Source organism: Bombus huntii, chromosome 13 (assembly GCF_024542735.1).
Source record: "Bombus huntii isolate Logan2020A chromosome 13, iyBomHunt1.1, whole genome shotgun sequence".
NCBI lineage: Eukaryota > Metazoa > Arthropoda > Insecta > Hymenoptera > Apidae > Bombus > Bombus huntii.
Genome location: NC_066250.1, coordinates 3369536 through 3396745, shown reverse-complemented (window position 1 = coordinate 3396745; position 27210 = coordinate 3369536). Strand labels below are relative to the sequence as shown.

General features: G+C 44.2%; 1 protein-coding gene across 2 annotated transcripts in view; it reads left to right on the top strand.

Moving 5' to 3' along the window:
* LOC126872471 (uncharacterized) overlaps window positions 1-26605 on the top strand; it is an 87798-nt gene extending 61193 nt beyond the window's left edge. For both annotated transcript variants that reach the window (XM_050632463.1, XM_050632464.1), the window contains 4 exons: window positions 14116-14304; window positions 21242-21431; window positions 21808-22100; window positions 22165-26605. In XM_050632463.1, the coding sequence (XP_050488420.1) occupies window positions 14116-14304; window positions 21242-21431; window positions 21808-22100; window positions 22165-22716 (1224 nt within the window). In that variant the 3' untranslated portion in view covers window positions 22717-26605. The remainder of the gene's footprint in view (window positions 1-14115; window positions 14305-21241; window positions 21432-21807; window positions 22101-22164) is intronic.
* The last annotated feature ends 605 nt before the right edge of the window (window positions 26606-27210 follow it).

Here is a 27210-nt window from a genome sequence, read left to right as displayed (position 1 = left end):
ATATTTTATCGACGAATTTGCTAAGTGTTAGCAATGTTTCTTCGGAACTTTAACGCCGGAGTTTCTATGGAATAATACATAGGTGATCAGAGGCTGACGGGACGCGTTTATCACGAACTTTCTTACTCACTAGTCACCAACTTTCCCCGTAGTGAGCTGTTTTTCCTTTTGATTATTATCGGTAGCTTCTCGAGTTAGATGCGAAATTTTGGGAAAACATCAGAGGCGAAGATGATTTACGTTTGACAGCTTGAAATACCGGCGACAAAAATAATACACGGTCACGACAGTTTGAGAAATTCTTTTTCTTTCTCGCCTCTGGATTTGCTCGCAGTCTGTAATCCTAGAATTTCCTTACGAATCGCAGCACGATGCTAGACGAATGACGGGCAGTAGCTTCCAGAGGATTAAACTAGCATTTCGAGAGATCAGACGACAAGATCATGGAGGAAGAGAAACCGGCACGAAATGATTCGTTTCTGTAGTTTGTCCTGATTTTTCTCCCGTCAGATAACGGGCACGTATCACAGGATACGGAGAGTCACTGTTGGAAATAAGAAGTCTGACGATCAGAAACGCGTCAAAGGCATGTTCCCCGACATCCCAACATCTCGTGGAATTTAGGTTAGGCGATAATGGCGCTTGTACGAGAACGGAAAAAACATTTGTGCTCTCTGTACAGGTCACGGTGAACCTTGATTCGTTCCGTGACGAGGTCATTGTCTCTCAATGGACCTTGATAATGAATATACCACGTTGCGCCATTAGAAAACGACCTCGAAGAGCGTGGATCGACGCCCGCAGGAACATTAGACGTCCTTCAGTCGTGGCGAGTACGGCTAGATAATTTGGTCAAGCTGGAGTCGTGAAATAGATCGACGCGTTCCTAACACGAGTCTGCCTTAGAACCGGAATAGAACGAAACTGACAGCTGGCTGCGACCGTGGAAAAGTCGGCCAAGATCAACGAAAGGAGGAGTGTTGGTAATTCGTTTACACTGACATGAAGATGGTACATTTTCTACTTTCGAGTCGTTTCGATCAAAAACGTACGATAATTCATGAAAGCGTTTAAACGTTCGTAGAAACTTTTTATCGATATATCGTGTGCGTTGTAGAAAACTAAAAATGTATCGTGTACTAAATACGAATAAAAATATTTCGTAGCGTGTAGAAGATTTCTATGGTAAGTGTTCAAATACTTTCGTGAGTCAGTCGGAACAAAGAAAAAAGAATCCTTTGTACGACCGAACATTTCACAGTTATAGAATGTAAATGGGTATTCGTCGATACCGTTTGCGTTTATTGAAACGTTAGTCGCATGATCGTATCTTTTACTTTTACACATATTTTTTTTTTATAACAAAAAGATAATTGTTTTTAACGATGCGAGAAATATGTTTGAGGCTTATCGAAACCGGTTATTGACGCGTGCTCGGCGAATCATTATTTCGCATCCGCCAGATATCAAAGCGAATGAATTCGGAATTTGCTTTTATCAAATTTGCATTCCAAACGAGTCGCGGCAAAAATTGTAGTTTTTAGAGAAATGTGAAAATTATCGGAACATTGTGTCAAATTCTGCGGTGAAAGCGATTGCTATGGGACATGGTGCGCGAGTTGAACGTTGCGGTCTATCAAAGCCGATTTTATTTTCACGCGACGATAAGCCAGCCTTTGAAACGTCGAAATGAATAATTACGTTCTCACAATAATGGTAATGGGAACAACCTGGCACGCTATTTCCGTCCGTTTGTTTACCTCTTTATTTCTGACTGCAAACCGGTCGGCCGGACGTTTCTCTGCGTTTTAAAATTCAAAACCAGACCTGGCTCGCGGTCTTTTGTTCCTCCGCGTTATCTAGTCGTTCTGTGTGTTCAGTCTCGTATACCGGCTGATCTCGTAAATTTCCGAAAAGACGGTAAATTGGGGAAAAACGTAGGAATCGAGATGGAGCGGGTCTCACAAAGGAAGTTCCAGTTAATAATTGAAGCACGGCCGGAAACCGTTGTACCGTCCTTGGCTGCTGGAAAGTGTGTTAAGCAACAATTTCACTGGCCTGCCGTACGAGTCCTTTATTCGTAAAAGACTCGTTTCCGTCAGACTCGTTAGACGGCGATATTTTCTTTTTTTTTTTTTTTTTTTCAATAACTCGAAAGTATTCACGGAGCTCTGTGAGTGTTGGTTAACGAAATACGTCGGGAGAAAAAGGCTAAATTAATTAATCAACGTTTATTGTCAAGCCCGTACCGTTGACCGTACAATTTCAGATATTCAACGGCGGCTCTTTATCGTTTGATGAAAAGAAATAGCGGGACGCCGGTGAATGCGCGGAAGAATGGTTCCTCCATATTTCATGCGTCACGAAGATAGAACGAACGTGATCGAGACTCGATATTGGCAGCGAGAATAACGAAAAGTCGATCCCCTGCGAAGAACGAATACGGATTTTCCACTGGTGGAAAATATTTTTAATGTATCCAGGATAAATGAAAGAAATACATGTGCGCGCGGACAGTTGATATAAATTGCGTGAGATTTCCGTTTCTCGAGGCTATGAGTTGCAAACGTACGAATAAAAGAAAGGCGAAATAACGTCTGTTATTTTCTTACTTTGTCGTTGCTAGCCAAAGAATCCAGTTGGCATTTAAGGTCTGCCATTGCGGGGCCACATTTGCAGCCTCTTAGGCTTGCTTAGACACTTACGTAATGGTCAGAACCGGTGTTCGGGTGAGCGTTACGGCAAAGTTGCGCAACTAAGCCGGAATAATAAGGATCCTTGATCGTTCTAACGAGGCTAGCTCGAAGCGACCGTCTGCGACCCTACCATTAGAAAGCAAAAGTTAAGGCTGCCGGCTCATTCTAGTCAATCAAGATTATTTCCTCCCGAGACGGCCTTGGTTCTTTTTTCTGTCCGTCTATTACCACGAACTATGCTAGCGAATCTTGTGGGCCGCGCGACGTCCCGCCATCCTATTCACGCAAACAATGCGAAATTTCCAGGAAATCGGGAGCGGAATTCAACAAATTAGTCGAAACGAATACAACGTTCGTTCGTTACGCGATTCAAGGAATTAATTGCCGATGCAATTTTTCAACGAATCATCGATTGCATAAACTTTCGCAATTAATTTTCGCTGATAATTTGGAATTTGTTTCGACAATCGGTGCGATTCCGTTGGCGATATTGCGCTCGTAGTTTTAATTAGAAATTCCGATAAAGAAGTATCGAGTTTCTTCGTTACTTATCCGCGACTCCTGCAAATAAAGCTCGATCACTATCTTGTGGCGCAAACGACACAGTTTATCTAATCTTTGATATAAAAGTTAATCTGTACTAACAATCTTTCTCCGCTAGAACGTACCCTAACGTTCATCTTCGAAGCTTAAAAATCAAAAATGCGAATATGAACGAGCAGAAATGTCGTAATCGTGTGCAAATTTGTACGCTCGAACGACGATCTCTTCGTAAACATAGCTCGATTATCTCCGATGTCGGAGTCTTGAGTCGGGTTAGATCGTTTCCTTCTAATTGCAAACGTCCTCCAAAGTAGTGTGACCGTCTGTAACCTCTAACGGTGTTGGTAAAAAACTAGTCGTTAAATAAAGATTCTTATCCTTGAGTGTCTAGCACGTCACTGCTGGAAGGGAGAAACAACTTTCGAGGAGTCTGCTAATGCGATCGCGATAGACGCGATTTGCGAGGTACATCGCGTCACCGTCCAGCCACTATATTCTTAAAATCCTCTATTCTACGTAAAGTTGCATGCCATTTATTTTGAATTTTGCCAAAAGTTTAACGTAACGTTTCCACGTTTTTTTTTTTTTTAAGAATATTTCATTTCTCGTTAGAAATTTCACGAAACCGCTATTTTTAATATTCCTGCCTGGAAATTTATACAAAAGTTTACGATCTTAAACTGAATATATCGGCGTTGAAATGTATACGAAAGTTTGAACTGTGAAATCTTCCAACTAACTTCTACGCTCTTTGACTATACATCTCTTGTTATTTTGTAGCGAAGATATCGGAAAACCGCCCGGGGTTTCCGCTCTTTAGTTCTTTGCATCGACGCGAAACTTTAAAATATTAAATTAGATATTTTTATATCGAACTTTCGCGTCCAACATACGAACATATTAAACTTACTTCTGCATTCTTTAAACAATCGCAGCAATTTGTTCGCCTAGTAGGGTGAGAAACTTCGAAGGTTCGATCAATATTTCTCCTCGTTCGAGATTTTTCTCATACGCGTGTTTTCCTTCGTTTCTCTTTACACTTAGTCTAGCTAGCAGTGGCGGCATTTTTATAGATGCACGTTCCAGGAAGCAAAATATTTGGTTAAAACGTTTGCAACGGTTCGGTGCTGGCTGCGTTGGCCGTGAGCAACGTTAGGAGAGGAGAAATTCGAAAGTAGAGTGATGAATCGGGGAGGTGGACGATCATGGTCAGACACGTTCGGCGGGCAGCCATGAGCCGTGACGAGTCTGTTCGTGGGCGTAACGTAAACACTCGTTCGCAGACTAAGCAATCGAGGCGCGTTTGCGACGCGTCTAATCTTGCGGCCACTTGCACAGTCTCGTCTGCGTACTCGTAAACCCGACGTTTATGCGGACCACCAGACCGAACTTTATCACGCCGACGTTTCCGCGTTTCCAGGAAACGAGTCTCTAGTAGTCACGAGACGCGATAACGTAGCTCGACGAAATCGAGCTACTTGGTTAGGCGAGCGAATAAATTAACGAACGAAACGACAGCGACAGGTTCCACGTAGTTTCCTTGTTCGATTGTTACTCCGATACGAAATTAAAGTCCTATGTTTAGCGGTCGAATTCGTGAGTCACGTCGAATGTGACTCAATCTATTTCTTTCTGGCATCAATTGACTCATTGTCTGAGCCGTATCAAACATGGAAGAAATTAAACCACTTAAGTCGCGATTGAACGAATCCAGACCGTCAAACTCGCGTTCTGAAATAAAATAGCGCGTCCTGATTTTAAGCTGGATATCAAAACACGTCAAGCATTTGCGTAACTTTTAATGGAATTAACTGGAACGTGCGTCGGGATATGCGGCGCTTTCGAATCGTATTTAAGATTCCGAACGGAACGTCGCGAGCGCAGGATGCAGAAACGTGTCGCGAAACAAGGAAATTCCCAAATGATAGCGGGCGTATTAACACGCCGCACCGTCTCCGTAGATGCGTTTGATCAGACGTTGGAAAATTCCAGTCGAGCCACTTTGACGAAAACAAGCGAAACTTTTAGTATCGCGAGCTCGATCTTCACGAATCCTGGAAATTGCAACCGACCGCGTAGTAGGTAAATAATAACTGAAAAATTTCTCGAACAACAAAATTGTTTGTTAATTCGTTGATAAAACGAGACCATCGGGCTCTTGCAGGATCGTGTTGCAATCGCGTTAACGCGTGGTATTTTCGCGAGAATCGCGAAACTATCGGCTGACCGAATGCATATTTTTAAGCAGCTGGCGTAAACGCCATTAGATCGCGTCACGATCTATGACTCAATTCCTCTCGACTCCTCTTGACTCAGCCCAGTCTGTCTGTGCTAGGCACGACCTTCACAGTGTCACTAACCTATGTTACCGCGCAACTGGCCAACCAGACCCGTCTAATGCGTTCCCATCCACTGGAAGAACGCTTTGGACACGTTAATTCTTGATGTATTCCTAACACATCAGTGCCAGACTTCCGCTTGGCATCTCTTAGCCTTGAACTAGCATCGGGAACCTTGAGACCGTCTACGTGGGTTAGAAGCCACTTGTCCTATGAATAGACGTCGCGTACTGCCAGAATCTGCAGGCTGGAATGCGAACGAAAATATCGTTTCTCTACCGTACTTTTAAATCCAATGATGATTCTACTGTGAAAAATTTTATTTTTTTTTTCCTCTCATCATTATTTATAGACGCAACAATGCTCGATTATAGATCACTATATTTAAAAAGGCTATTGGTAGGGAAACACGATGAGTCACATTTCGCTCCTTTCATAAAAGAGTAATTTTTAAATCCACTACGTCGTCGAAGCAATTCCACGTGAGAACTATTTTCGCGTTTAATTTTCAGACTAAGTATCGCGTTCTCGTCGTCCACTCGAACGTTCTGCCAGATTGGGTTTTATATCGAATTGTTGTATGCGAATAAAATATGCTTTGCATCGCAGTTCGAAGCGTCTATTCTATTCGTTAACGTAACGTTACATATCTCATAAAACGGTGGATTTTCCCCGTTGAGAAGATGAGTAATGTTTGAATTACGACTGGGTTGTGTCTTGTCAGAGTATGTTAGCTTCCTAGAAATCATTATTAACTGATAACAAATATGTTTCCCGGCACTTCTATTCTTCGTTCGAACTTTCGATCACGAAATATTCGTTTGCCACTGTTCCCAGCACTTAGTATTCGATATTCGCGTATTCCCTGTTTTTAAATGATCATCTTACGACGTCGATGAGATAACGAGAATAACGAGATTAATTAAAATTCTTGAAAGTTTTCTCGTACAAGATTCTCGTAATCTGGAGCGATAAAAAAAATTACCAGATTCGAGAGGAATTCGAATGGCTGTCTACGATAGTTTCGGAGCTGCGTCGCGAATTTTTTAACCGAGCCGAACGAGAGCCATTTGCAACGGACGTTAGTCGGGGTCTGTGACCAGCGGTCAACGACGAGGATTAGACTCAAGGCCGAATTAGAGTGACCGTGTATAGTCTGCCTGTGACGTATTCGAACGAAAACCTGAGATAACGTAACAACGTACGGTGTTTTAAAACGGACGTCGAACCGCGAAAAATTTTTCCACACGCTAACATCGTCTGACGCTTAATTATCGAAGTTAGAAGATTAATCTGTTATTGAACGGTCTGTATAGCCGATAGATATTTTGCGCATAAAACATAGTATAGTAATTGTAATAATTAAATCGACAGTCGAATCGTAAATAGCTCGCATTTAGCAGCGTCGCATCCTAGCAACGCTGTAAAAATATTTTTATTCGCCTTTCAGCTTGAATTTCTTCATCGATATGCAGCAGGTTTACAATCACCGTGACGATCTGCAAACGATCGATGGATCGATCGGGTAGTTGCGTAACAAGAAACCGCAAGATTTCTGAATACTCGAAAGCACGATGTTTACAGCCTACGCGATCGTGTTTATCGCGTGACTTCATTCACCCGTCGAATGCCTGTCTCGACTATTTTCATTCTTCGAACTGGCGAGCTGTTGAACGTCGCGAGAGCGTGCATACGCGTGAAACACGAAATAGCTTGGGTGGTCTGGCGAGAACGGCGTTAAAAGAAATCGCAGCGAAATAAGTTGCAACTTCTCGAACGTCTCGATTCTTTAGAATTTGGCGAATCAAAGGGAACAAGTAATTCGAACAAGATTTCGTCTTTCGTCTACGGGGAATACCTTTTCCACCGATTCCTCAGTTCTTGGAAGCATCGTCGAACGACTGTTTCGCGAGGCATGTGGAAAAAAGTCGAGTACGTTGATTCTATAGAATCCGCAGAGTCAAAGGAACGCGTAACATGGACTTTTTTAACGTTTCGTACATTGTTTACGAATGATACGTTTTTCGTGAATGTCTCAATGGGACGCCATTGAGTAATTTCAATGTGAGATACGTGGCAAAAAATCGCACGCGGACCAAGCTGCGAAAGATGGTAGTCTGGCTCGCGCGACTCGCCGATTCGCGGCAAAGGTGAAAGGCCTGGTATATGGGACACCGGCTGGCCAGAACTCGTCTACGTGGTATCCTTTTCTTGACGGTACGTCTACAGGACGTACTGGAAGGGAGAGGATCGCGAGACGAGGGGCTCGGGGAGTGATTTTAGCCGTACCTTTTATGGGGAAGGCGAACGACCACCGAGAAATCGGAACGCGAATCGCTGGACTATGCTCTTCTTTCGACTCGCTTGTTCGAATACTTTTTAACAAAGATGGGATGAGACCGCGATCGCTTGTCCTCGATTCGATGGAACTCCATTCTCCGCGATTCAACGCTGTATCTTCGTAGGAGGATGTTTGGAAACGTGATTTTCGTCCCGCGATCTAAGTGATCTAAACATCCAGCGATAACCATCGCGTAACTCGTACAGTACGTACGTATTTTATACATACTTGAAAAATGGCCGGTGTGGTATAAAAATTATTTTTATGTACATATATAAATCGAAACTTGCGGCAGATAATACTTTCCGAGTGTTTAGACTTAAAATGGACGCTTTTATGACATTCGTGTGCCGTCTGTAAAATATAAGCAACGTCTGGTTGCAAGGAAACGCATAGGGAAAGTATTTAAAAAATGTTTAAAAAGAATGTCCGAGAGAAGCGCTCGACGAAGGAACTATAAAAACGTAGCGGAGCAATGTGGAGGAAAATATTTGAAAAACACATTTAAACAAACACGAAGGATATAACTAAGAGAAACCGAGGAAAAATTCTAGGAACGCTATTCACCGACGGTCGTCCGGTTAATTGAAATTGGTTCGATTCTACCAGCGGAAAGATCGCCAGAAGGCGTGGAGAACATTTAGCGAGCATTCCAATCGAACTGGTCGCGGGAGAGCGTGGTCGGGAGTGGCGGTCGATCGCTTCCTCGTTCTGCCGGTCTCGAGGAGAATCGAGCCGAGAGCACAGCGTCGACTAGTTTGTCGGTCGAGCCGTTTAGCATCCATGTAAAAAAGATTCCCGATGATGCCCGGACATCGTTACTAAGCCGTCGCTACGCCGGTGTGAGCGATCTAACAGAAAAGGAACGGGAGAAACGCACCGTAGGAGCAATGCCCCTTGGGTCAGGGTCAGTACCCTTTGGCACAAGCCACTCGAACCGCAGCCACGCACGTTCACGCACACGCGCTTCAAACTCGCGCCTGCACACGCACACGCACACCTGTGTAGTGCTGCCTTTCGGTACCGATAACTAAATCCATCCTAACAGACGAACTCGTCGACACGCGATTTCTGTGGAAATTCGCCGATTTCGTTCCCAGTCCTTTTCAAAGTATGCGACCAATTCAATGCAACGCATTAAACGCAGCGAATTCAATGCAACCAATTCACTGTCTCTTTTTTCCAGGACTAACGTTCGTCCGTTTACGTTCGGAACGTTCCACTTATGTTAGACGGTTAACCGGCCGATCACCGAAACGGTCTTGTTATGCAAAGAAGTGCGCCTAGGTTTCGTTTCTCATTCGGCCAGCTGTAGAGGCGGTCGACGCGATCTGAAATTGTAATCGTAACGTGTCGTCGTGCTGTTCTGGATTACCGTTTCCTACGGTCGGTCCCTTTGACCGGTGATATCGCGATTCAAAGCCTGCTAGACAAGCCACGCGTTCGCTTGAATGAAACAACCTTGGCCAACCACTCTAGGAATTTATGTCTGTGTCTACGTCTAGCCTGTGTCTAGCCAAGCCGAGCGTGACTAGGAACTATCGTCTTTTCTATCGTTCTTCTCGAGGTCGTTGTCTGGAACTCGTAGACGCGCGTGAAAGTATTCGAGGTTTGTGTACGTCGTGAACCACGTAACGTACGTCGTGTACGAGCGTGAATCGAGATTTTTTATCCCCGCATTAGATAACGTGGACGTAACATCGAAAGACGAACCAACGCGCGAACGACGCTGGATAACGAGTCGAACCGTAGCAAAATATGCGAATCGTTATAGGCTATCTATCTATTTATCATTTTTAATTTGATAACAGTTCGGTTTACGCTCTGAATTAATTATCGTCGGATCGACAATTACTGCAATTCGATGCAACTCGACATCTATTACATAATTACGATTTAAATCTAATTCCGGTATCGCTGAACAAGCCCTGTGTATCCTCGCTTGGCGTAACGCTGTCCGAATCGATAATCGTTTGATCGCAATTAAATCGGAGACGAAGGAGTTGGCAGCGAAATTTTATACGGTGTTACGTAAATCCGCCTGATTATCGATCCGACCAATCGCATCCGCGATGAACGAAATCCGTTTCTTTAGTTTTCAAACGTTGTGTAACGAGCTAACGATCCCTCGTATCTTTTACCAGCAATTTTATTATTCTTATTATTCATTTAATAACGCACGAGATCGAAACTTTTTAATATACAAAGTATTACGATTAGACGTAGCTCGAACTATTGCAAACGCAAGAGGGCACGCTGCTGTGTCACTCTTCGGCTCTGTGAACTTTCAATAGCGAAGTATAGCTACGAATGATCGGCAAACGGGACGAGCAGACGACAGTAAAAGAAGAATAAAATGGAAAGTATTCGTCTAAGATAGGAGGTCCGGATGCTGGTGAAATTACGATACTCGTATCATTTCATTATTCTGCACCCTAAAGGGATATCCATCCCATTAATCGGGTAAACGAATAAAGCTGGTATCTCGTCCGCATACCGGGGATTTCAGGTTGATAACTATCCGATAGCAATTAAAACGAAAAGCTAAGATCGGCTGCGAACTAACAGCTCTGTCGGAATGAAACGTGTAATCAGGTTTAATCACATTAATCCACGAGCCCCGGTACGCGGTGGCAATTAAGATGATACGTACCCGGTTCGAAGCGGTTCCCTTCTCTCGTCGAGTTCCCCGAAGTCGATTCGCCAGCAGCGGAGCTTGCGACTCCCGCGAATAAGGGCCGGGTAATGGTCAAAAATCGATACGCGTGTCGATAAAATTGTAGCGAAAATTTCCGGTAAATTACTGGTTGTCGGGCTACTTTCTTACAAGAGGAGTTTCTTCGTAATCACCGCTGCGTATCCGGCTCATAGGCGCTAACTTTCTTACGCTAACTGCGTGGACGTCGACCAGACAGATGGCCCGATTCTCCATCGAGGCAATTAGGGAGGTAGCGGTTGCTTGTAACGAGGAATCTTCCCCACTCTTGGTGCTTTCGATCTTTACAAAATCGCGTTGATTCTCTACGGAGGCCGACGGCAGATCGTGATCTACCTCCTCCTTCTCGCGATCCTCTTTGCCCTCGTTCCGATAGCTACGCGACACCGCTTCGAGAGTGTGTCGAGCTTTCCAACCTCGAGCACCGTGTTATCTTCCGACGCACCTTTTGAATACCAAGACTCATCTTGAAGTGCAGTACACTCGATCTACCAATTATTTAAATGAAAAGACCACTTTCGTGGATACTGGGTTATACTCTCTGGAACGTTGTCTCGTCCCGAATTCGAGAATTCGCCCGATCGATGAACGTTGTTCCTTGCGATGTTCCACGAACTATATCGGTATGTATTCCGAGCGAGACTTGTGTAAAGAACGATAGAGGAACGAGATAAGAATTTCCAGGCAAACCTACCTACACGCCGTGTTCCCATGACGCGACGCGATTTCTATGAATATTTCCGGAAGAGCCGAGTCGATGCTCTAGAAATTGACAATTCTTACGATTGGCTACTTTTGAAGATAGAATGATGGTAATTTATCGGACAGTTTTTATCTTCCGATTATAAATCTCCTTTGCAATTAGGTTATACCAAGCGCATCTTAGACATCGGTACGATACCGACATCGGGGAAGTCTACAAAAATGTTTACGTTCGTTTCCTGTGGTCTTCGATCACGTTTATCATTTGATTAATCGATAACGTCTTAAAGCACCAAGTACTTGTTGCGTACACGATATCGATGGTGAAAGGGCCAATTAGTTGACCATCCTCCTTAATTAGTTGCAATCCTCTTCCAATCTCTTCTTTTTCAGCTTTTTTCGTGTTTCTGTCGAGCACTCCTAACGACAGAAAGTATTTCTGTTTCGTTGGAACCAAAATGGTAATTCGTTTAGAAGAGAGATACCAAGCAGACGAGATATCTGCTTGACAGATTCGGTCTTCTTAAGCGTCGTAATCGGAATAAAGGAGTAGTTAAGAGCGGACTGAGAGGCTGGAAATAATTTCCCTCTCGATGTCGTCCCTTTAACGAACCCTCGAACGTGCCCCGGCGTTCACCCTTTCTAAATCAGTGACGATCATCGAGAGGCGAACGAGGCAATGAACCAATCAGGCCTTCGATCGGGAGGGTTGAGAATGGGGTCGCACCCTGCTACGCCGCTTGACAAGACTACCGTCCTGAAGACAAAGAACCGCTCGGGACGCGAGATGCATCGTATAGCGTATCCGCTTTTGGAAAACAGGATGTTTCGATCGAAATATTTCTTGGAAAATTGTCAGAGGATGTGCACTTTGTGGGAAATCAATCGTGAGACTGTCCGCATAAAAGAAACACGTACAGTTCCGCGCGAAAGTATTCGTCGAATTCTTTTCGGAATATATCGTACGTATTATAGGGAACATTTCAAATTTTACCCACATAATCACGATAGTCGTGCCACATAACAATGCGATACAGTGGAATTTCGAAATATTTTATACGACACGCACACAATACGCGCATAAAACGATAAGCGATCAAATACTTCCTTGAGCGACTATACATCTCCTGTGTCGAGTTTAAGTATAATATTAAATTTTTATCGATACGCCGGCTGCGCAGTTTCCTCGCATTTTCTATGCGTGGTCGCAACCCGCGGGAATATCGCGGTAGATAAAACGCTCTCGATGCCTCTAACCGGACGAAACGTCGTCATGGAAGTCTATGGGAAAACGAAGACGACGAAAGATTGTTCGTAAAGGGAATATGAGTGATTGCGTTACATCGGTTAGAATGTCGCGGAGATGAGAAAAATCTGCTGACAGTAGACGTTTCTTGCAACGTTGCAAAGACGAGAAAAGAAGAGAATTTTCACTTGTAAAACGACACTCCTCCAACAGTATTTGCCCTTTACGGAAAGATTATTCGCGATAAGCGCTCCTCGTTAAGCTTGATCCGTCGATAACGCGATCGACAGTTCTGCAACGAAGCCGTTGAATGTTTCGCGTGCCTTCTGATATTTCATTCTCCGGTTATCTGTTCTTATCGGGCGTCGTACTTGTCGCGTCACCCAACGCCCATTACCGGCTATCCTCGGCGAACACCTCGCTAGAGTCGAATAGAAATAAAATCGTAAAAGAACAGACGTTGCTCGATGAATCTCCCTTTTCTCGATTTGTTAGGGAAGCGAGTGATGGATTTCTGCTTGGAGGGACGCCTAAGGAAACGAACGCGGGGTAACTGCGGCCCGGGTGTCCCGTTTCGCTGTCAATTTCCTTGACAGATAACTGCTCTTCCGTTATTCGGGATCAGTCCGGGAATTGTGGCTCGATGAAACCGGAGGCTGTGCGTATGCATCCATCAACTAGGGTGACGAACGTACATTCGTGTCTAGAAGCCGATAGAATGTCGCAGATGTTGACCCACTTTTACATTTCCAGCTGCGGAAAAATTCTCCAGCGTGGAGAGAAGCGACGCGATGGCGAAAATCGAAGTCTCGCGGTTTCAAAGTAGGATTAACGCCTCGAGCAACGGGTTGCTTAGCCGAGCAAAGCTCGTAAATCCAGCGTAGATTCGGTGAATTAGCTAACCGCGCAGCGTCAAGCTCGCGCCGCTGTAAATTCTCAGATTAAAAACTTTTAATCGGACTCTGACTGAAGCACGGTCCGTAAACCTTGCTACTTTGCAACCGTACTCCCACGCGATTACGTGTTCGTAGAAAACACCAACTCGATCGACCGGTTTTGTTGCTTTATATGATTTAACGACAGATGTACGAAGAACAGATCCTAAAAGAATCGATTTTTTACTTAATATACGCATAACGATAGGTACGTATATAGTAGAATTTTTATCTCGTCGGTGATACAACCGTGACAGTTGCATTTTTTGACAGTATGGTCGTACTTCTCTCATTTACTATCATACTAGTAGTAACGTTACGTGAATGTACTGACAAAATTTCATTTATTCGAACGAAATTAACGTCCGAATAATTGAACTTTCGCTGGTGAGTTCACTTGTCTGAACGTAAGCACCTATTACGTGAACGAAAAACAATAGACAGTGGGAGGTGGGACGGGGGAAATTGACGCTCCCCTACTGTATGAAATCCAATTATATAAACTGTTTGTCCGGTGACAAGTTCAGATAAATGGAGTTCCACCGCACAGAGACTACGGGCAGCAGATATCTCAGCTTCTTTTTCTTTTGGTTTCAGCTGGTGAACGGCCTCGACAGACCCAGGTACATTTGCGAGACCGAGGTCATGGAGGAAGTAAACGTGGCCAGCGCCACTCCGGTGGAGTACACTCCTCCGGGGAATCATACCAATAAAAACGCCAACGGGAACATCATCACTCTCACCCTCAAGAATAATCATCTCATCGTGGAGACGGAGGAACGAGCAGTGAGTATATTAGAGATCATCAACGACAGAATTGCAAATATTATGTCAGAGTGTTGCGTGTTATCGTATTTCGGAGAATACTGGTCGATTCGCGGCATTCTGTCGACGTTGATGTTGCATCGATCCAAATTATTTCGCGGTTGAAGTACAGGGGCAGGAGGGATTCCATTTTGTTGACGGATAAAGGATTTCTTCCGCTGATCCAATTACACGCAATTCATTGATAATTGGAAGGTTGCATCATTAGCGATCCGCACGGCAGAATAGACAAAACCAATTGCAAGGTGCATTTGATGGTCCGTGTAATAATGGAAATGTATGTTAATCCTGGTGGAAGGTGAAGCTGATCGAAACTAGGGACAAAAGGCCTGTTAATTAATTTTCCAAGAGAAACAAAATACGGTAAGATTTCGATTTTCCGAACAATATCGCGTAGCAAAAGAATATGAATATGTATTTTAAATATATCCCAGGTTTTTTACTGATTATTAATTAAATATCCTGTAATTTTTGTGTAGATTTTAACTAATAACGACAGTCGAGTCTCGTTACGGTGGTAATGAAATTTTAAAACATGTATCGTATTACATTTTTGTGAACCTGTACATGTAACAATGTGCAACACGTTCTTATATTTCATGCAGTTACAGTTTCATACGAAGGATGACAACGTTTCGTTTGATTACTCGAGTCTTTTAGAATTAATTGATTCAGGCAAATCGAGGTCATAGTATTAATTTGTAAAAATCGATGAACGACGGTTTGTTCAAGGAGCTACGTAAGCTTTCGCAACAAACGGGTAGTCGGTGTCTGAAATGGTCCTCCGGAGAATCTAACGAACATCGATTGATCCCTTTACAGCTGGCTGTTCCAGAACTCGGTCGATCTTCGAAGATACGAGGAAACAAAGGTTTTCGATTCGTCTGCTGGTAACGTGTAAAGTCTTTGGAACCGAGTAATCGGCATCCCATGTACAATAAAGGCGCAACAGGTGCGGAAAGGTGGACAAATTGACAAATTGACATGTCGGCCGGAGAAAACCAGCCGATAGCTCGTTGCCTTAAACTAATTGACCCTAGTACGCGTGTGTTCGTTTCTATCAAGATTCGCGAATTCGTATCTTTTATCTCGTAATAAAAACATCGAGCGATCCGCGATTCGTGCGAATCGATCAGTGTACAGTACGTTGGTTTATCGCATTTTTCTGTGTCGTACCCACGCGACGTAAAGCGCTAACGGTTAACCGAATGCCGGATCAGTGCCATACAGGATTAATATTTCTCTTTGTTCGAGCGAGTCGGCCACGACATCGTGAAATCGATCCGCCAGCCGGAGATTCGCGCAGCTGGGTCAGCCGGTGGCTCCTCTTTGACAGGGATAACAGGCTCGCAATTATCGGGATTCGTACGGCCCTGTAAGGTCGAAGGTTACCAGGCAATTTCGCCTCCGCCTATCGTCCTACTTACCGGCTCAGACTTATCCGTGGAAACTCATCTTGCCAGGGATTCGCCAAATCCGCTGGGTCAGAGCTTCGACTATCTTTACTCCCCTTACCTGGATATCGGTGTAATTTCATCGAAACACCGTTTGCGAGATACACGTAATCCCAGCAGGATATTTACAGGATGACCAGTTGCGAATCAGTTTCCTTTTGAAAGTATTTCATCTCGTGGATCGAATCGATCGAAATGAATGGGAGAAGTGTCGTCGGTGTCTACGTCGATGGACAAATTTTTTCCGAGGTTCGGTTCTGTCCTTTCTTCTCGATACCCTGTCCCTACGTCTTTAGGTCGTAACTCTCTTTCTTTCGTGCCAGACGGCACAACTACACGAGCAAAGTGCGCGCGACCTAAGCCGTCGAAAGCGATCGAACAACGAAAGGGCGTGGATCCGAATCTGTGGATCTCATGATCGAATCCCTAAATCCGTGATAAGTCTTTTCGTAACATGCACACGGACAGCAAGTCCGTTAATCGACAGATAAACGAAATTAACTCGCCGAGACTGGGGACACGTAGCTACATGAGAACCGAATGTTCGTGCTTCCGCGACGATAAAAAGATACGATCGAACGGTATCGGCGAAAAGAATGGGAAGATTATCACTGCGGATACTTCAAGGGTATTATCGACGATAAACCGGTGAAACGTTTCGTTTTCACTTGGCGAATGCAAGGGTCAGAAATCTGATCCGCTGGCAAACAAGTTAGAAGGAAAGACTTTTTGGGGTTGGCTTGTGACGTCTATTGTCAGACTAAGGCAGTAAGAATCGATACGTTGCCAACAATATCAGCTTTACGTTCGACAAAGCAGCAGCTACTTTGAGAAAAAACACTGGATAGACAAAACAAACGAACAAACAAACAGAGCCGTTGTGCTGTTGGTTATTTCAGCCACGACAAGCGCCTTAGCGCACTTCCTCTTTAAAGGAATGTAAAAACCATGCGATGCGTTTGTTCGTGGATCGGGACAAATAGAAGGGGGACAGGAAACGAAAAAGGGTTCAAGGGGTGGATGCTCGGGATACTTGGACGTAATACTTGGCCTGGCGCCAAGTCGCGGTGTTCACCCTCGGTCGCGTGGAATACCCTCAGAATTCGAGAAATACTCACACTATCGAGGCTACGAGTGCCGTGTCTTTGGAATGAAGCGCGTTTTCGAAGGCCATCCAGTTCGTTGCCTTCTTTCGCATTATATCGGATGTCACCACGCCGAATAGAGCGATGAGATTGACTTTTTAAAATATCACGTATTTTATTGCCTCGAAAATATTATTGAAATATTTTATTCTATTTATTTCTCACAGGTAGAAACCGTAGTATAAGAGGGGAAGAAGGGGCACAAATAAATTCTATTACAACACGCAAACTAACGATGAATTATTAATTAAAAGCAACGCTTAATATCTCTTCGTGAATCACGTATTAATTTCTAATTAAAATATATTCCTCGTTGCGCAAATAAACAGGTTCCCCGTTACCTCTAACGACAGTGTATATCAAGAAATATGACGTCAACGATCTTTCGTGGAGTACAAAAATATATAGATACTGCACAGTCGATTTACCAACGAACTCGTCTTCTTTAAATTTTTCTTTTTCATCTGGGTCAATCTATTCACAGAGTTGCGCGCAGTTTCCGCGTAAAAAGGAAACTCTTCGTTTTCTCGAGCCATCTAAGAACTAAATGCATCCTTAAAGAGGTGCACCGTGACCTGGCTTGCATCGTCGCCGAAGATATTTGAACTTTATTCGACAAATTAACTGTCGCGTACGTACGTTAGCGTATACCTCGTTGAATCGTCCCGTTGTATTACCATCACGAGTCTACAGAGTTTCCACGGAGATGCAATTGCATCTAAAGTTTAGACGTATTCGAGACTCCTGATACGGTTATTGGACACCGGAATGTCTCCATTTGCTTTGCCATTACCATTTGCCCTGTTCAACGTTATGCTCGAAATGTTATTCAATTTCTTTCGTTAAACTCGATCGAAACTTTGCAATTAACACCGCGTCCCGCGATTGTTCCCGGTAACGTTCCCATCGCGCTTTCGTTTAATTCGTCGATTTTTAATTACTTCCTCCGACGAGAAAAATAATTAGTTTCAATTAACGCCGCTCGCGTTGATCTCGCTCGAGAGATATAAAAAAATTTGGGTTATAAAAGGTTATTAACTAGCAGCCGATGTATAAATAGCAGGTAGAAGGGACACGAACTACGCGTCATCCGTTTAGTAGAGCATCCGGGATCAGTAACGCGTGATCGGTAATCTCGCACCCTATTATGCATCGATTAATTTATTACGTGGAAGATTAAATTCTCGGCGAAGCGTTCCCCTTGTGATCTCAATACATATTTATACGTGCAACATCGTAATGAAATAATATCGTCGATGATATACTTCCACTAGTCTGACGCCTTTAGTTTCCTCGCTAAAAACATATTCGTCGCTGGATTTCCATTTCAATTTGCAACTGCGTGTTCTCCGTTCTCTTTCCGGATAAACAAGAAGTTTGCGTGATCGCTGGATGGATCGTAAAATACGATCTTTAATAATCGTGGCAAAGCGAAACCAGAGTTGTACTAGGTCGAGAACTTACGGTGACAGAGCGTAAGTTAGCCTCGAGTCCCCGGCAGTGTTCGCGAGTTACTCGGAAGCGGAAGCGTGCAAATCCCTGAATTATGGCTGTTTCTAGCCACTTCGCTTTTCGAAAACGGTCCTAGCTGCTCGGAGTTCCACCTTTCTACCTGAGATTTCGAGAGATCCTTTTAAAGTGGAACGAATGGCGACGTCGTCCCATTTTCCTTTTCACGTGGCACGCCCCTCCTTGTTCTCAAACACGTCCCTCCTATACAAGGTGTGCCACTAAATGCGGTGCAATCAGCAGCAAGATTCTACGGAAAAGAACAAATCGAGAGCACGAAATATATTTGTTTCGTGCTTTCTTCTCGATCAAATCGAATTTGGAAATTTGTTTGCGTAAACTTGACCGATTACTGACCGCGTACGAGGAAATAATCAGTAAAAAGTTATTCTACGCAAGGAAATGATCGAAAGACGTAGAATAAAATGTCCTCGTTTCGTATGAATGCTCTATATAAACGAAACCACGAACAAAATTTATGTAGCAACCGATAATAAAGAACACGTTCGCGGTAAACGTTCTGTAATTTTTATACAGCACGTATATCGTCAGATCGCTTGAAAGTTGACCGATATCATCGTGACGATCGACGTTTCATTGTAGCACTAATGAAATTTCACAATATTTCGTATGAAAGTTCCTTATGGTAAGCATTGAGAACATCTCGCAGGCCACTGTACATGTCTTCCTAATTTCTCCCTCGGCGGATCCTTAGGATTCCAGTACTTACTGTCACGCGTCATCGGGAAACCTACGTGGCGTCTCTGGTGGACGATTCGTTGGTCGATCCGTCGCGTAGGATCTGAGCTGACGGAGTCGATTTCTGAAGCGAGTCACCACTTTGCCGAGGGCTGGTGAAAAAGTACGTGATTCGGGACTCGGTTATACGATGCCTCTGGGAGCAAGTTTCGTCGAGGAATCGAGAAATAGAAGCCACTTTGCGTCTCCTCTTACCCTTGCGCGTCTCTTTGTCCTCTTCAAAGAGGTAGGACAAAGGTGTTATCGGTACGACCGATTCCTTCCTTTTGCTGAAACTCTCGGAAGTTTCTCGATGAACGCCCGCGAGGCAAATGCGACGTGGTACGTGGCTAAAAGGCTCGCCGCTTTGGTTCGATGGAACCGCCCCCTTCATCTTTTAAATTAACCACCTCGAGATGACGGGTAACCGTAACTTCCTGATAGGGGACATATCTGCCAGATTCCGGTTACTTTATAAGCCACGGAGCAGAATCTGGGTCAAACTTTGACATGCTTTACACACTTTTGGTTAATTAGAATTTATCACGCGTCGAAGTAATTCGTTGCCTAGGGATTCGGTAATTGGATCGCTCGGGTGAAACTTTAGACAGCGTAACCGCGAAATCAAAGGCGTCACGCGTCTCCAAATGGCAGCCCTGTTCTCAACGACACGAACCTACATAGAAAGCTTATCGATCGCGAACCATCGTCGATGGAATGGCTAAGGTTGTTGCGTGGATAGAACATTGTTTTCTTGGAATAGCTCGTAGGAATAAAACGATACGTTGCTCCTGTAACAATTTATGTATCGTAAAAGCAAAATCATATCAACGATAGCGTACTTTTTCGGTTACGAGACTTGGATAGTCGAAGGCGTATCGGCTAGCGAGAAGAAAATGTACAGTTTTCGATGTCGAGTTCGAAGATGCGTTTCCTCTCTGGCATTGCCGATAATTCGGAAGGCGTGAGCGACGTGCCCCGCGGGGAAACGTTGCTTGCGACGCCCAGAGTCGTGAACGAAACACAGAGAAATGCGTCGGGATAGGAGAGACTGGAAACAATAGGGAGAACTAATTCTGCGGTCCGTCGACTCGAGTAACTCTGATCGCGGTTGCATTTATCCGCGGCCGACGGCCATGGTAGACTACGAGTAAACTAGAAACATCATCTAGGAAATTCATACGGTGGAAATTAATTTCCTAGTTCTGACGTGAATACGCTACGCTGCCTTTGTTGGATATCGGAATCATTCGTTTCGCTTGTCAACGGCGAGTTGCTTCACATTACTCAATTGTAATCAGAATCATAATTAATATCTCGTATATGTATATTCAAATCGTTGGAGTCAATTCTTTCGCACAAAATGTCGGATAATTTGGATTCTGATATTGATCTGAATTTCGCGACGTCGGCGTAACGGCTCTCTTGCTTTCGGAATTATCGCAATATTTTAAAGTCGCTTATAGAAGAAAGGACTACGTTTGTCATAAATACTCGCGGATATGTTTACCGCTATACGGCTATAAATGCGTCAGTATGCATGAAACGCGAGCGTCAGTGGCTCGTGAGAAATCCCTTTATAGAATATCATATCTAAACGCAGATCGAGAGAACCGTTCAACGTGTTCTTATTCTTGGCAGTTCGTTTCTTTGTCGTCTTGAATAGATAACCGAAGTAAAGCAGCTGATGATGCATCGAGCTCGTAATTGCGGGGTGCTTTGAGCCGCATAGCCTGATCATGTTGCGCCGTTGAAACGGCAGTAAAAGGTCGAGGTGAGATTGCGAAGCAGGCAAAACGAACCCCGCTAATGACACGATCATTCGTCAAACGATCTGGCCCCTTCCGCCCTTCCGTTTCACCCTACAAGCGAATTCAACGACCCTACCGTTGATTAATACTTCGCCACGTATTTATTCCTCGTTTCTTTCTTTTTTTACGAGACGGGGCAATAAACGTTTTCTTTTCGCTGGCGTAGAAGCCGTATACGCGCGGTTTGATGAAAAGAGCCGCGGGAAGAAGTTAACGAAGCTCGCTCGTCTCCGCGTTTTAGGTGACGGTGGAGGATAATAAAAATCGCAGGTACCAAGATAACGGCTGCTCGTTCGTCGTCGAGGTGCAACCCAGCTATCAGAACGAGGAAACCGAGACTAACAAAGGATCCACCGATGACATGACCGCCAGCGTTACCGATCAGCAGGCTCTGGTCCACAGAGAAGAAATTCCAGAAGATAAAGCGCCAGGTACGTTGCTTTCATAATACAACCATGTTATCGTACGCGATAAAGAAACCTACAGTCGCTGCAAAAAGTATTCGCACACCATTGTATCTATTATAAGTTATAACGGATGATGTTACAATTTATGACGTTTAAACGCTGATCGATTAAATCCAGATATATTAAATTTCGTATCATTTAGGTACGTACATTCGTACGACTACGAAAATTCAGTAGTATAAAGATAGAAAATATAGAATCGGATGGAAAAGCGTTTCGCCGCAGAACATTAGGATATGTGCAAATATATTTTGCAGCCACTGTAGACAAAGAATGTTTAAAAATGAAGAAAATTTTGTAAAAAAAAATATTTAGTAAAAAGTATGCCTGTATGGTGCAGGGTTCGAGAACGCAAGATTATTCGGTAGCACGAATACAGGATTGTCGCAGTCGGACCTCTCGATCTCTAGCCAGGGCTCGGTTAATCCCAGCTATCGTTATGGAAATCAAGTGGAATACGATGCGGGCCATCTGGGTTACCCGATGTACGGGGGTAGTTACGAGTCCGATACGTTATCTCGGAAACTCGAGGGAGGGTCGAAATGGGTGGAATTTGATAAGTCGCCGGACACCGAAAAGGCATTACTGAACGCGTCGAAAACGTCGAGTATGGAGAAGGATGCGGAGGAAAGCGTAAGTGACGATTTTAAGCAAGAAAAGGAAGATCGTGATGGAACATTGTGTTTCTTCCTTCCAGCCATCGATAACGGGAAAACAGAACAATCTGGACGTTTCCCAGGGTTCCGGAGGATCGATGGACCAGCAGGATTCAACGGATGCCAGTATTTCCACAGACACGGTTCGCTCGAATCCCAACCTCCAAGTGAATGGCGCCACCCCGAATAAACTGGAGATTATGGAGCAGAAAGCGCTGAGCAACGACTTTGGAAAATCAGAGATCAATAAACCCGTGATAACCGGAGCGTTGTTGAAAGACGACGTCCAGGAAGACACTTTTCAGGAACAGCAGCGGAAGCTGGGTAACGGCACCCTAACACCGGAGCACAAGGAAGGCAGGCCGAAGAATCAGAAGCCGGAAAGCTGCACCTTTGTGCCGAGTCATAAGCGCAGCGGAAGCATTCCACCGCGACTGATCGAGGAGACCCTGGAATTAGACCTGGAGCCGAAGAAGTCGTTGGACATTTACAGTCAGATCAAGACCAGCACTAAAAGCATACTCCCAGGATTAAGTCCGAAGTTTGAGCTTCTACAAAACGAAGTAAGTCCTATCGAAGAAAAAGAAAGTTAATGGAGATAATGGTGTGCCGCGCCTTTATCGTAAAACATCTCAAAGCATAACATCGAACCATCGAACGAGCATCGAGAGATGTCCATTGCCCATTCGAGGACCGTGGACAAAGTAAGTGGAGTCTCGCGTCGAACGTGACGCGTTAAGGTCGAAGCTCGTCCGCGTGATAACCATTTTCTACAAAAATTTCCACGTCTAGAGAAATTTTCTTCCGAGTATTCGCACAGAGCCAAATCAAAACAGCGGCTACGGGTGGTCGCGAATCTTATTTGGTATCAGAGAACAATGCTTCCACCCTCGTCGAGAACGATTTTTATTTAACGAAAAGTCCAACAGAAAGTCATTGTAGATATCTCATCAACGCCAAAACTCACCGACGCCTCATCGGGGACGTTCCAGGAGATTTTAGACGAGGCTTTCAGAAAAGTATCACGGTATCAATGAGACAGCCGAGCCATCAGGTAGCCATCCCAGCTCGCTGTAGCAGTGCCGCTCGAAGAACTCATACCGCAGCAAAAAGAGGATCGGCCAGAGACAGAGCGATAAAAAGATGTCGCGTCTGGGTTTGCCTACGATAAAATCATCGGGGGAGAAAATCGCGGCGACGGATCGATGAGGACTGGAGCACGGTGGAAGTTGATAGAGTGACCAGGGCAAATTGGTCGTATCCAAGGGAAACTGTGCTTCATAGGTCGCTGCCGGCAGAGGCGCCTGGAATTGACAATATATCCTAATGACTCTCCAGTTTCCAGCCCTTAACTCATCGTTCTCCCACCGATCTTCCTCTCTCTCTCTCTCTCTCTCTCTCGCTCTTGTCCGTTTCCTTCTTCAATTCTCCCCCTCTGTTCTCTCCGCGCGCTCCATAAACCCTGCCCGCCCGTTAAATTTACCAAAGCGAGGATCTACGAACCGCGGAGAACAATCGTCGACTAACGAACTCGACGCGCCGCTGCGGATTCCGCGTCCGTGGCTCTGTGTGCGCGCCAACCGCAACCGCATCGGGTAATAGAGCACCGCAGTTGTCCGCGACGCATACTGCAAACAGTCGTCCGCTCGCCGCATCGTCGAGAAACGCGTTACACCTGGTGGAATTGTTTTTCTGAAAGGGTCCTTGTCTCGTATCGCGTGTATTCTTATCGCGAGACAAAAAGCGTGTCGTTTGGTTGAAAGAGATAATCACGTTCAGAGCATGGGAGGCTATAGAGTTGGATAGACAAACGAAAGGGGTGCGTTTCGATATTTAGAAACGTTGCTGGGTAATTGTCAAAGACGGAAAACCGTCCTGGGTGGCAGTGATTTGCTAAATACACGCCAGTTATGTCCCTCTTCCTGCGCCATCCGTCTGCCTGTCTGACCACGCACGGCTTTCTCCCCTGCAGAGTCTCATCGCGCGGCTCGAAGCGTCGATAACCCAGTGAAGTTTTGAAAGCCTCCTCATCGACCCGATCGAGAGAATCTTCGAGGGAATTTCATGATATTCTAACGCGAGTACGTGTACTCGAGAAGAGAACCGTATCACAGAACGAATACATATGTCGAATTTTGTAAACCATTCTAAGAGTTATACCGCCAGATTCCGTTGGACTAAAACAATTTTACAAACGAACCAGATTTGTTAAGAATTTTCTATTGTCCGAGAACATACGTACGAAATAGAAGATAATTAAGCATCGTAAGTGGAACGCTATTAAGTGTCCAGATTGGTAGATGTTAAGGTTTCGAGCGTGGTCTTCGAGTTTCGATCAAGTATCGTGTCTAAGAATTCTCTATCGGCATTTTGTATCGTAGCTTTTTAAGTTCAAAGAAAAGTTAAAAAGGATTATCGAGATGCGTGTGATTTATGGCCTTAAGTTAGCGGATGAGGGTTCTTTTTTTTTTTAATATTCCAAATACTTTCGATTATCCATGTAAAAGCGGGGTTGAAAGTTAGAATTCGAAGATGGCAGGATTAAATTCTTCTAAAACGTCGATATTGAAATTTCTAGACATTGGTACGTTTCGAATCTCGGGGACGATGGTCGTTTTAGTAGATCTTGTACGCAAGATTTTACTTGGAAGTAATCAGAACCAGTAAACGCTCCTAAGTACACTGTATCGGTAAATCATACTTACGTTAAACACGAGGTTCGCGACTCGAGGAAGTCGAAAAGAGGCTTAAAGATTAACGTTACGTGGATTCTAGTGCCAAAATAGTTCCTTAAGGTTTCTCGAGGGCAACTCGATGAACGTATGCCAAACGACTATACTCGATGATCTTATTATTACCTGTACGTTTCGAGCAAATGCTGCGTTACCAATATTTCAGATTTTATACGCTTCCGTTACATAGTGCGAACGTTGTTGTTAATATGGTGCTATTGCGTATGGATCTATGCGACGAGGATGTAGCTTGCTGATTTTCTCTTTAGTCATTGCGCTCCTACGTCCTCGTTTCTTCGTTCGTCGCGCCTCATTGGCACTCGCGCGCCACTACATTTCCGGTGAGAATCGACGTCCCCCTAAACTGTACTTTGAAAGTGAGAATTTTCGTCATTTTCGGAGGATACTACTTAATTAACACTCGACCAATTGCAACACTCTTACGTTCATATAATCGATATAATCGTACAATTAACATCGATATAGTATTCGTACTTCTTTCAAATAAAAATTAAAAGTCACAGGTCCGGAATCCGTGAATGAATATCACTTTGAAAAATGACGAAACTCTGTTTCTAAGATGCATCTGCGCTTCTCACACTTGAAGCCATTATCGTGCCCGAGCCGATAAACGCGAATAACACGAAACATCCCCTCATCGAAAAGTAATCACCGGTCCACGTAAGATAATAGTGTGTAGCACATATTTAGCGATTAAGTACCATAACTTAAAGATTTAATCATACTCACACACGATCCCCGAACAGAATCGATTCGTTTCACGACTCATACGTACTCCTATGCCAGCCGAGTCTCTCTCGCTTTTACATCGCTAACGAAGTAAGTCTAGTTTTCTGGTTTAGTGAATCTCGTGTGGCTGTTACTAGATGGTATTAGAGGTCTAACTGTGGACAACTATAAATTTTATATAAGACCTGAATGTCTCGCGTATTTCTAGAAATATTCACACCGCAAGTAGCTGGTCGCATAGCGGTTGATCGACCGATTATTTAGGTCGCCCTCGCGCCGATTTCGACCGCTCTAAAAGCGTCCTCTGTGTGTGTGTGTCTGTGTGTGAAAGATGGGTCGCGTCAAAGGGAAAACTCGAATCTCCAAGGTATAGAAGGTATTGGACGCTTGAAAATCGACGCGAGGTCAAGTTTATAAGGAAAAATCCATTCTCCATTCTCCGTTCTTCGACGTAATGCTCTGATGTTCTATCGCATCGCGCATCATCATTTCGCAAGGATACTTTAGAGATAATTACTCGTAGAGACTCGTCAAGAAGTAATTATAAAGACTTAATTAACGATTAAGCGAGACGCGGATCTCCGAGATCCTGACACACAACCGTTCCATATGATCAATTAAAGTCGAATCGTAATAATTAAGCTGCGAATGATGACAGAGAGCAGTTAGCTAAAAAAAAAAAAAAAAACAAAAAAAGAAAAAAAAACACTTGGGCTTGGATGATATTGAGCTTTCGATTCATGAATTTTCAGTCCTTTCTCGTTCGTATGAGTTTCCAGCACCGCTCCTATCTTCGTTTAATCCTCTGGCCCCTTCCTCGGGGGTGGATCGAAATAAAGTCCGAAAGGAACATTGTCCATCGTGCTGCATATTTGTACGCTGAAAACACATATGTAAGTCCTTTAGAACGAACGCGTGGACGGACATTCGTTTTCGCTAAAGTACCACATTGTATATGTCAATTTATTTTGCAAAATAAACCATTGGACACGAACCCTGAGTCATCGTGAGTTTGCGTGGCAAGTTGATTGATCGACCATTTCAGTTCAAGTATTTCCGTGCTTTATTTCAACAAATTTTGTTAAAGTGCATTTAATTTCACAGTTTCGTTCTATCGAAATACTACTTATTTCTCGAATTAATATTATGCACGATGTTTGTCCGCGATTAACCACAGAAGATAACACCGCGTCGGTAACGCGTAACCGATAAAAATCGATCGTAATGGGTGCGCATCCCCAAAGACAGTACGAACCATCGACCAACCTAGTAGCAGTTCTGCAGCCGAGGGTTGAACTGTTTTACTCGTTGCACCTGCGACGCTACGCGCCACCTATCGATGGAAAAGCTCGGGGGTTGAAAGCGAACGCCTCGACTGATAAAACGTTGCACGGGGGCGGAAGAGAGTTAAAGGAGGAGGATCGAAGCGCGAGGCTGGCGGCGCCAACGGTGAATCTGGCGAAACGTAAAATATCACTGAATTATACATGCGCGTTTTTAATTCGGTAATCAATAGTAAAAACCGCTAATATATCCCCACCATTTTTCCGCTATTTAGAATTCACCAATGCCCATCTGCCGACAACCCTTTCCGATCGCGTGTGG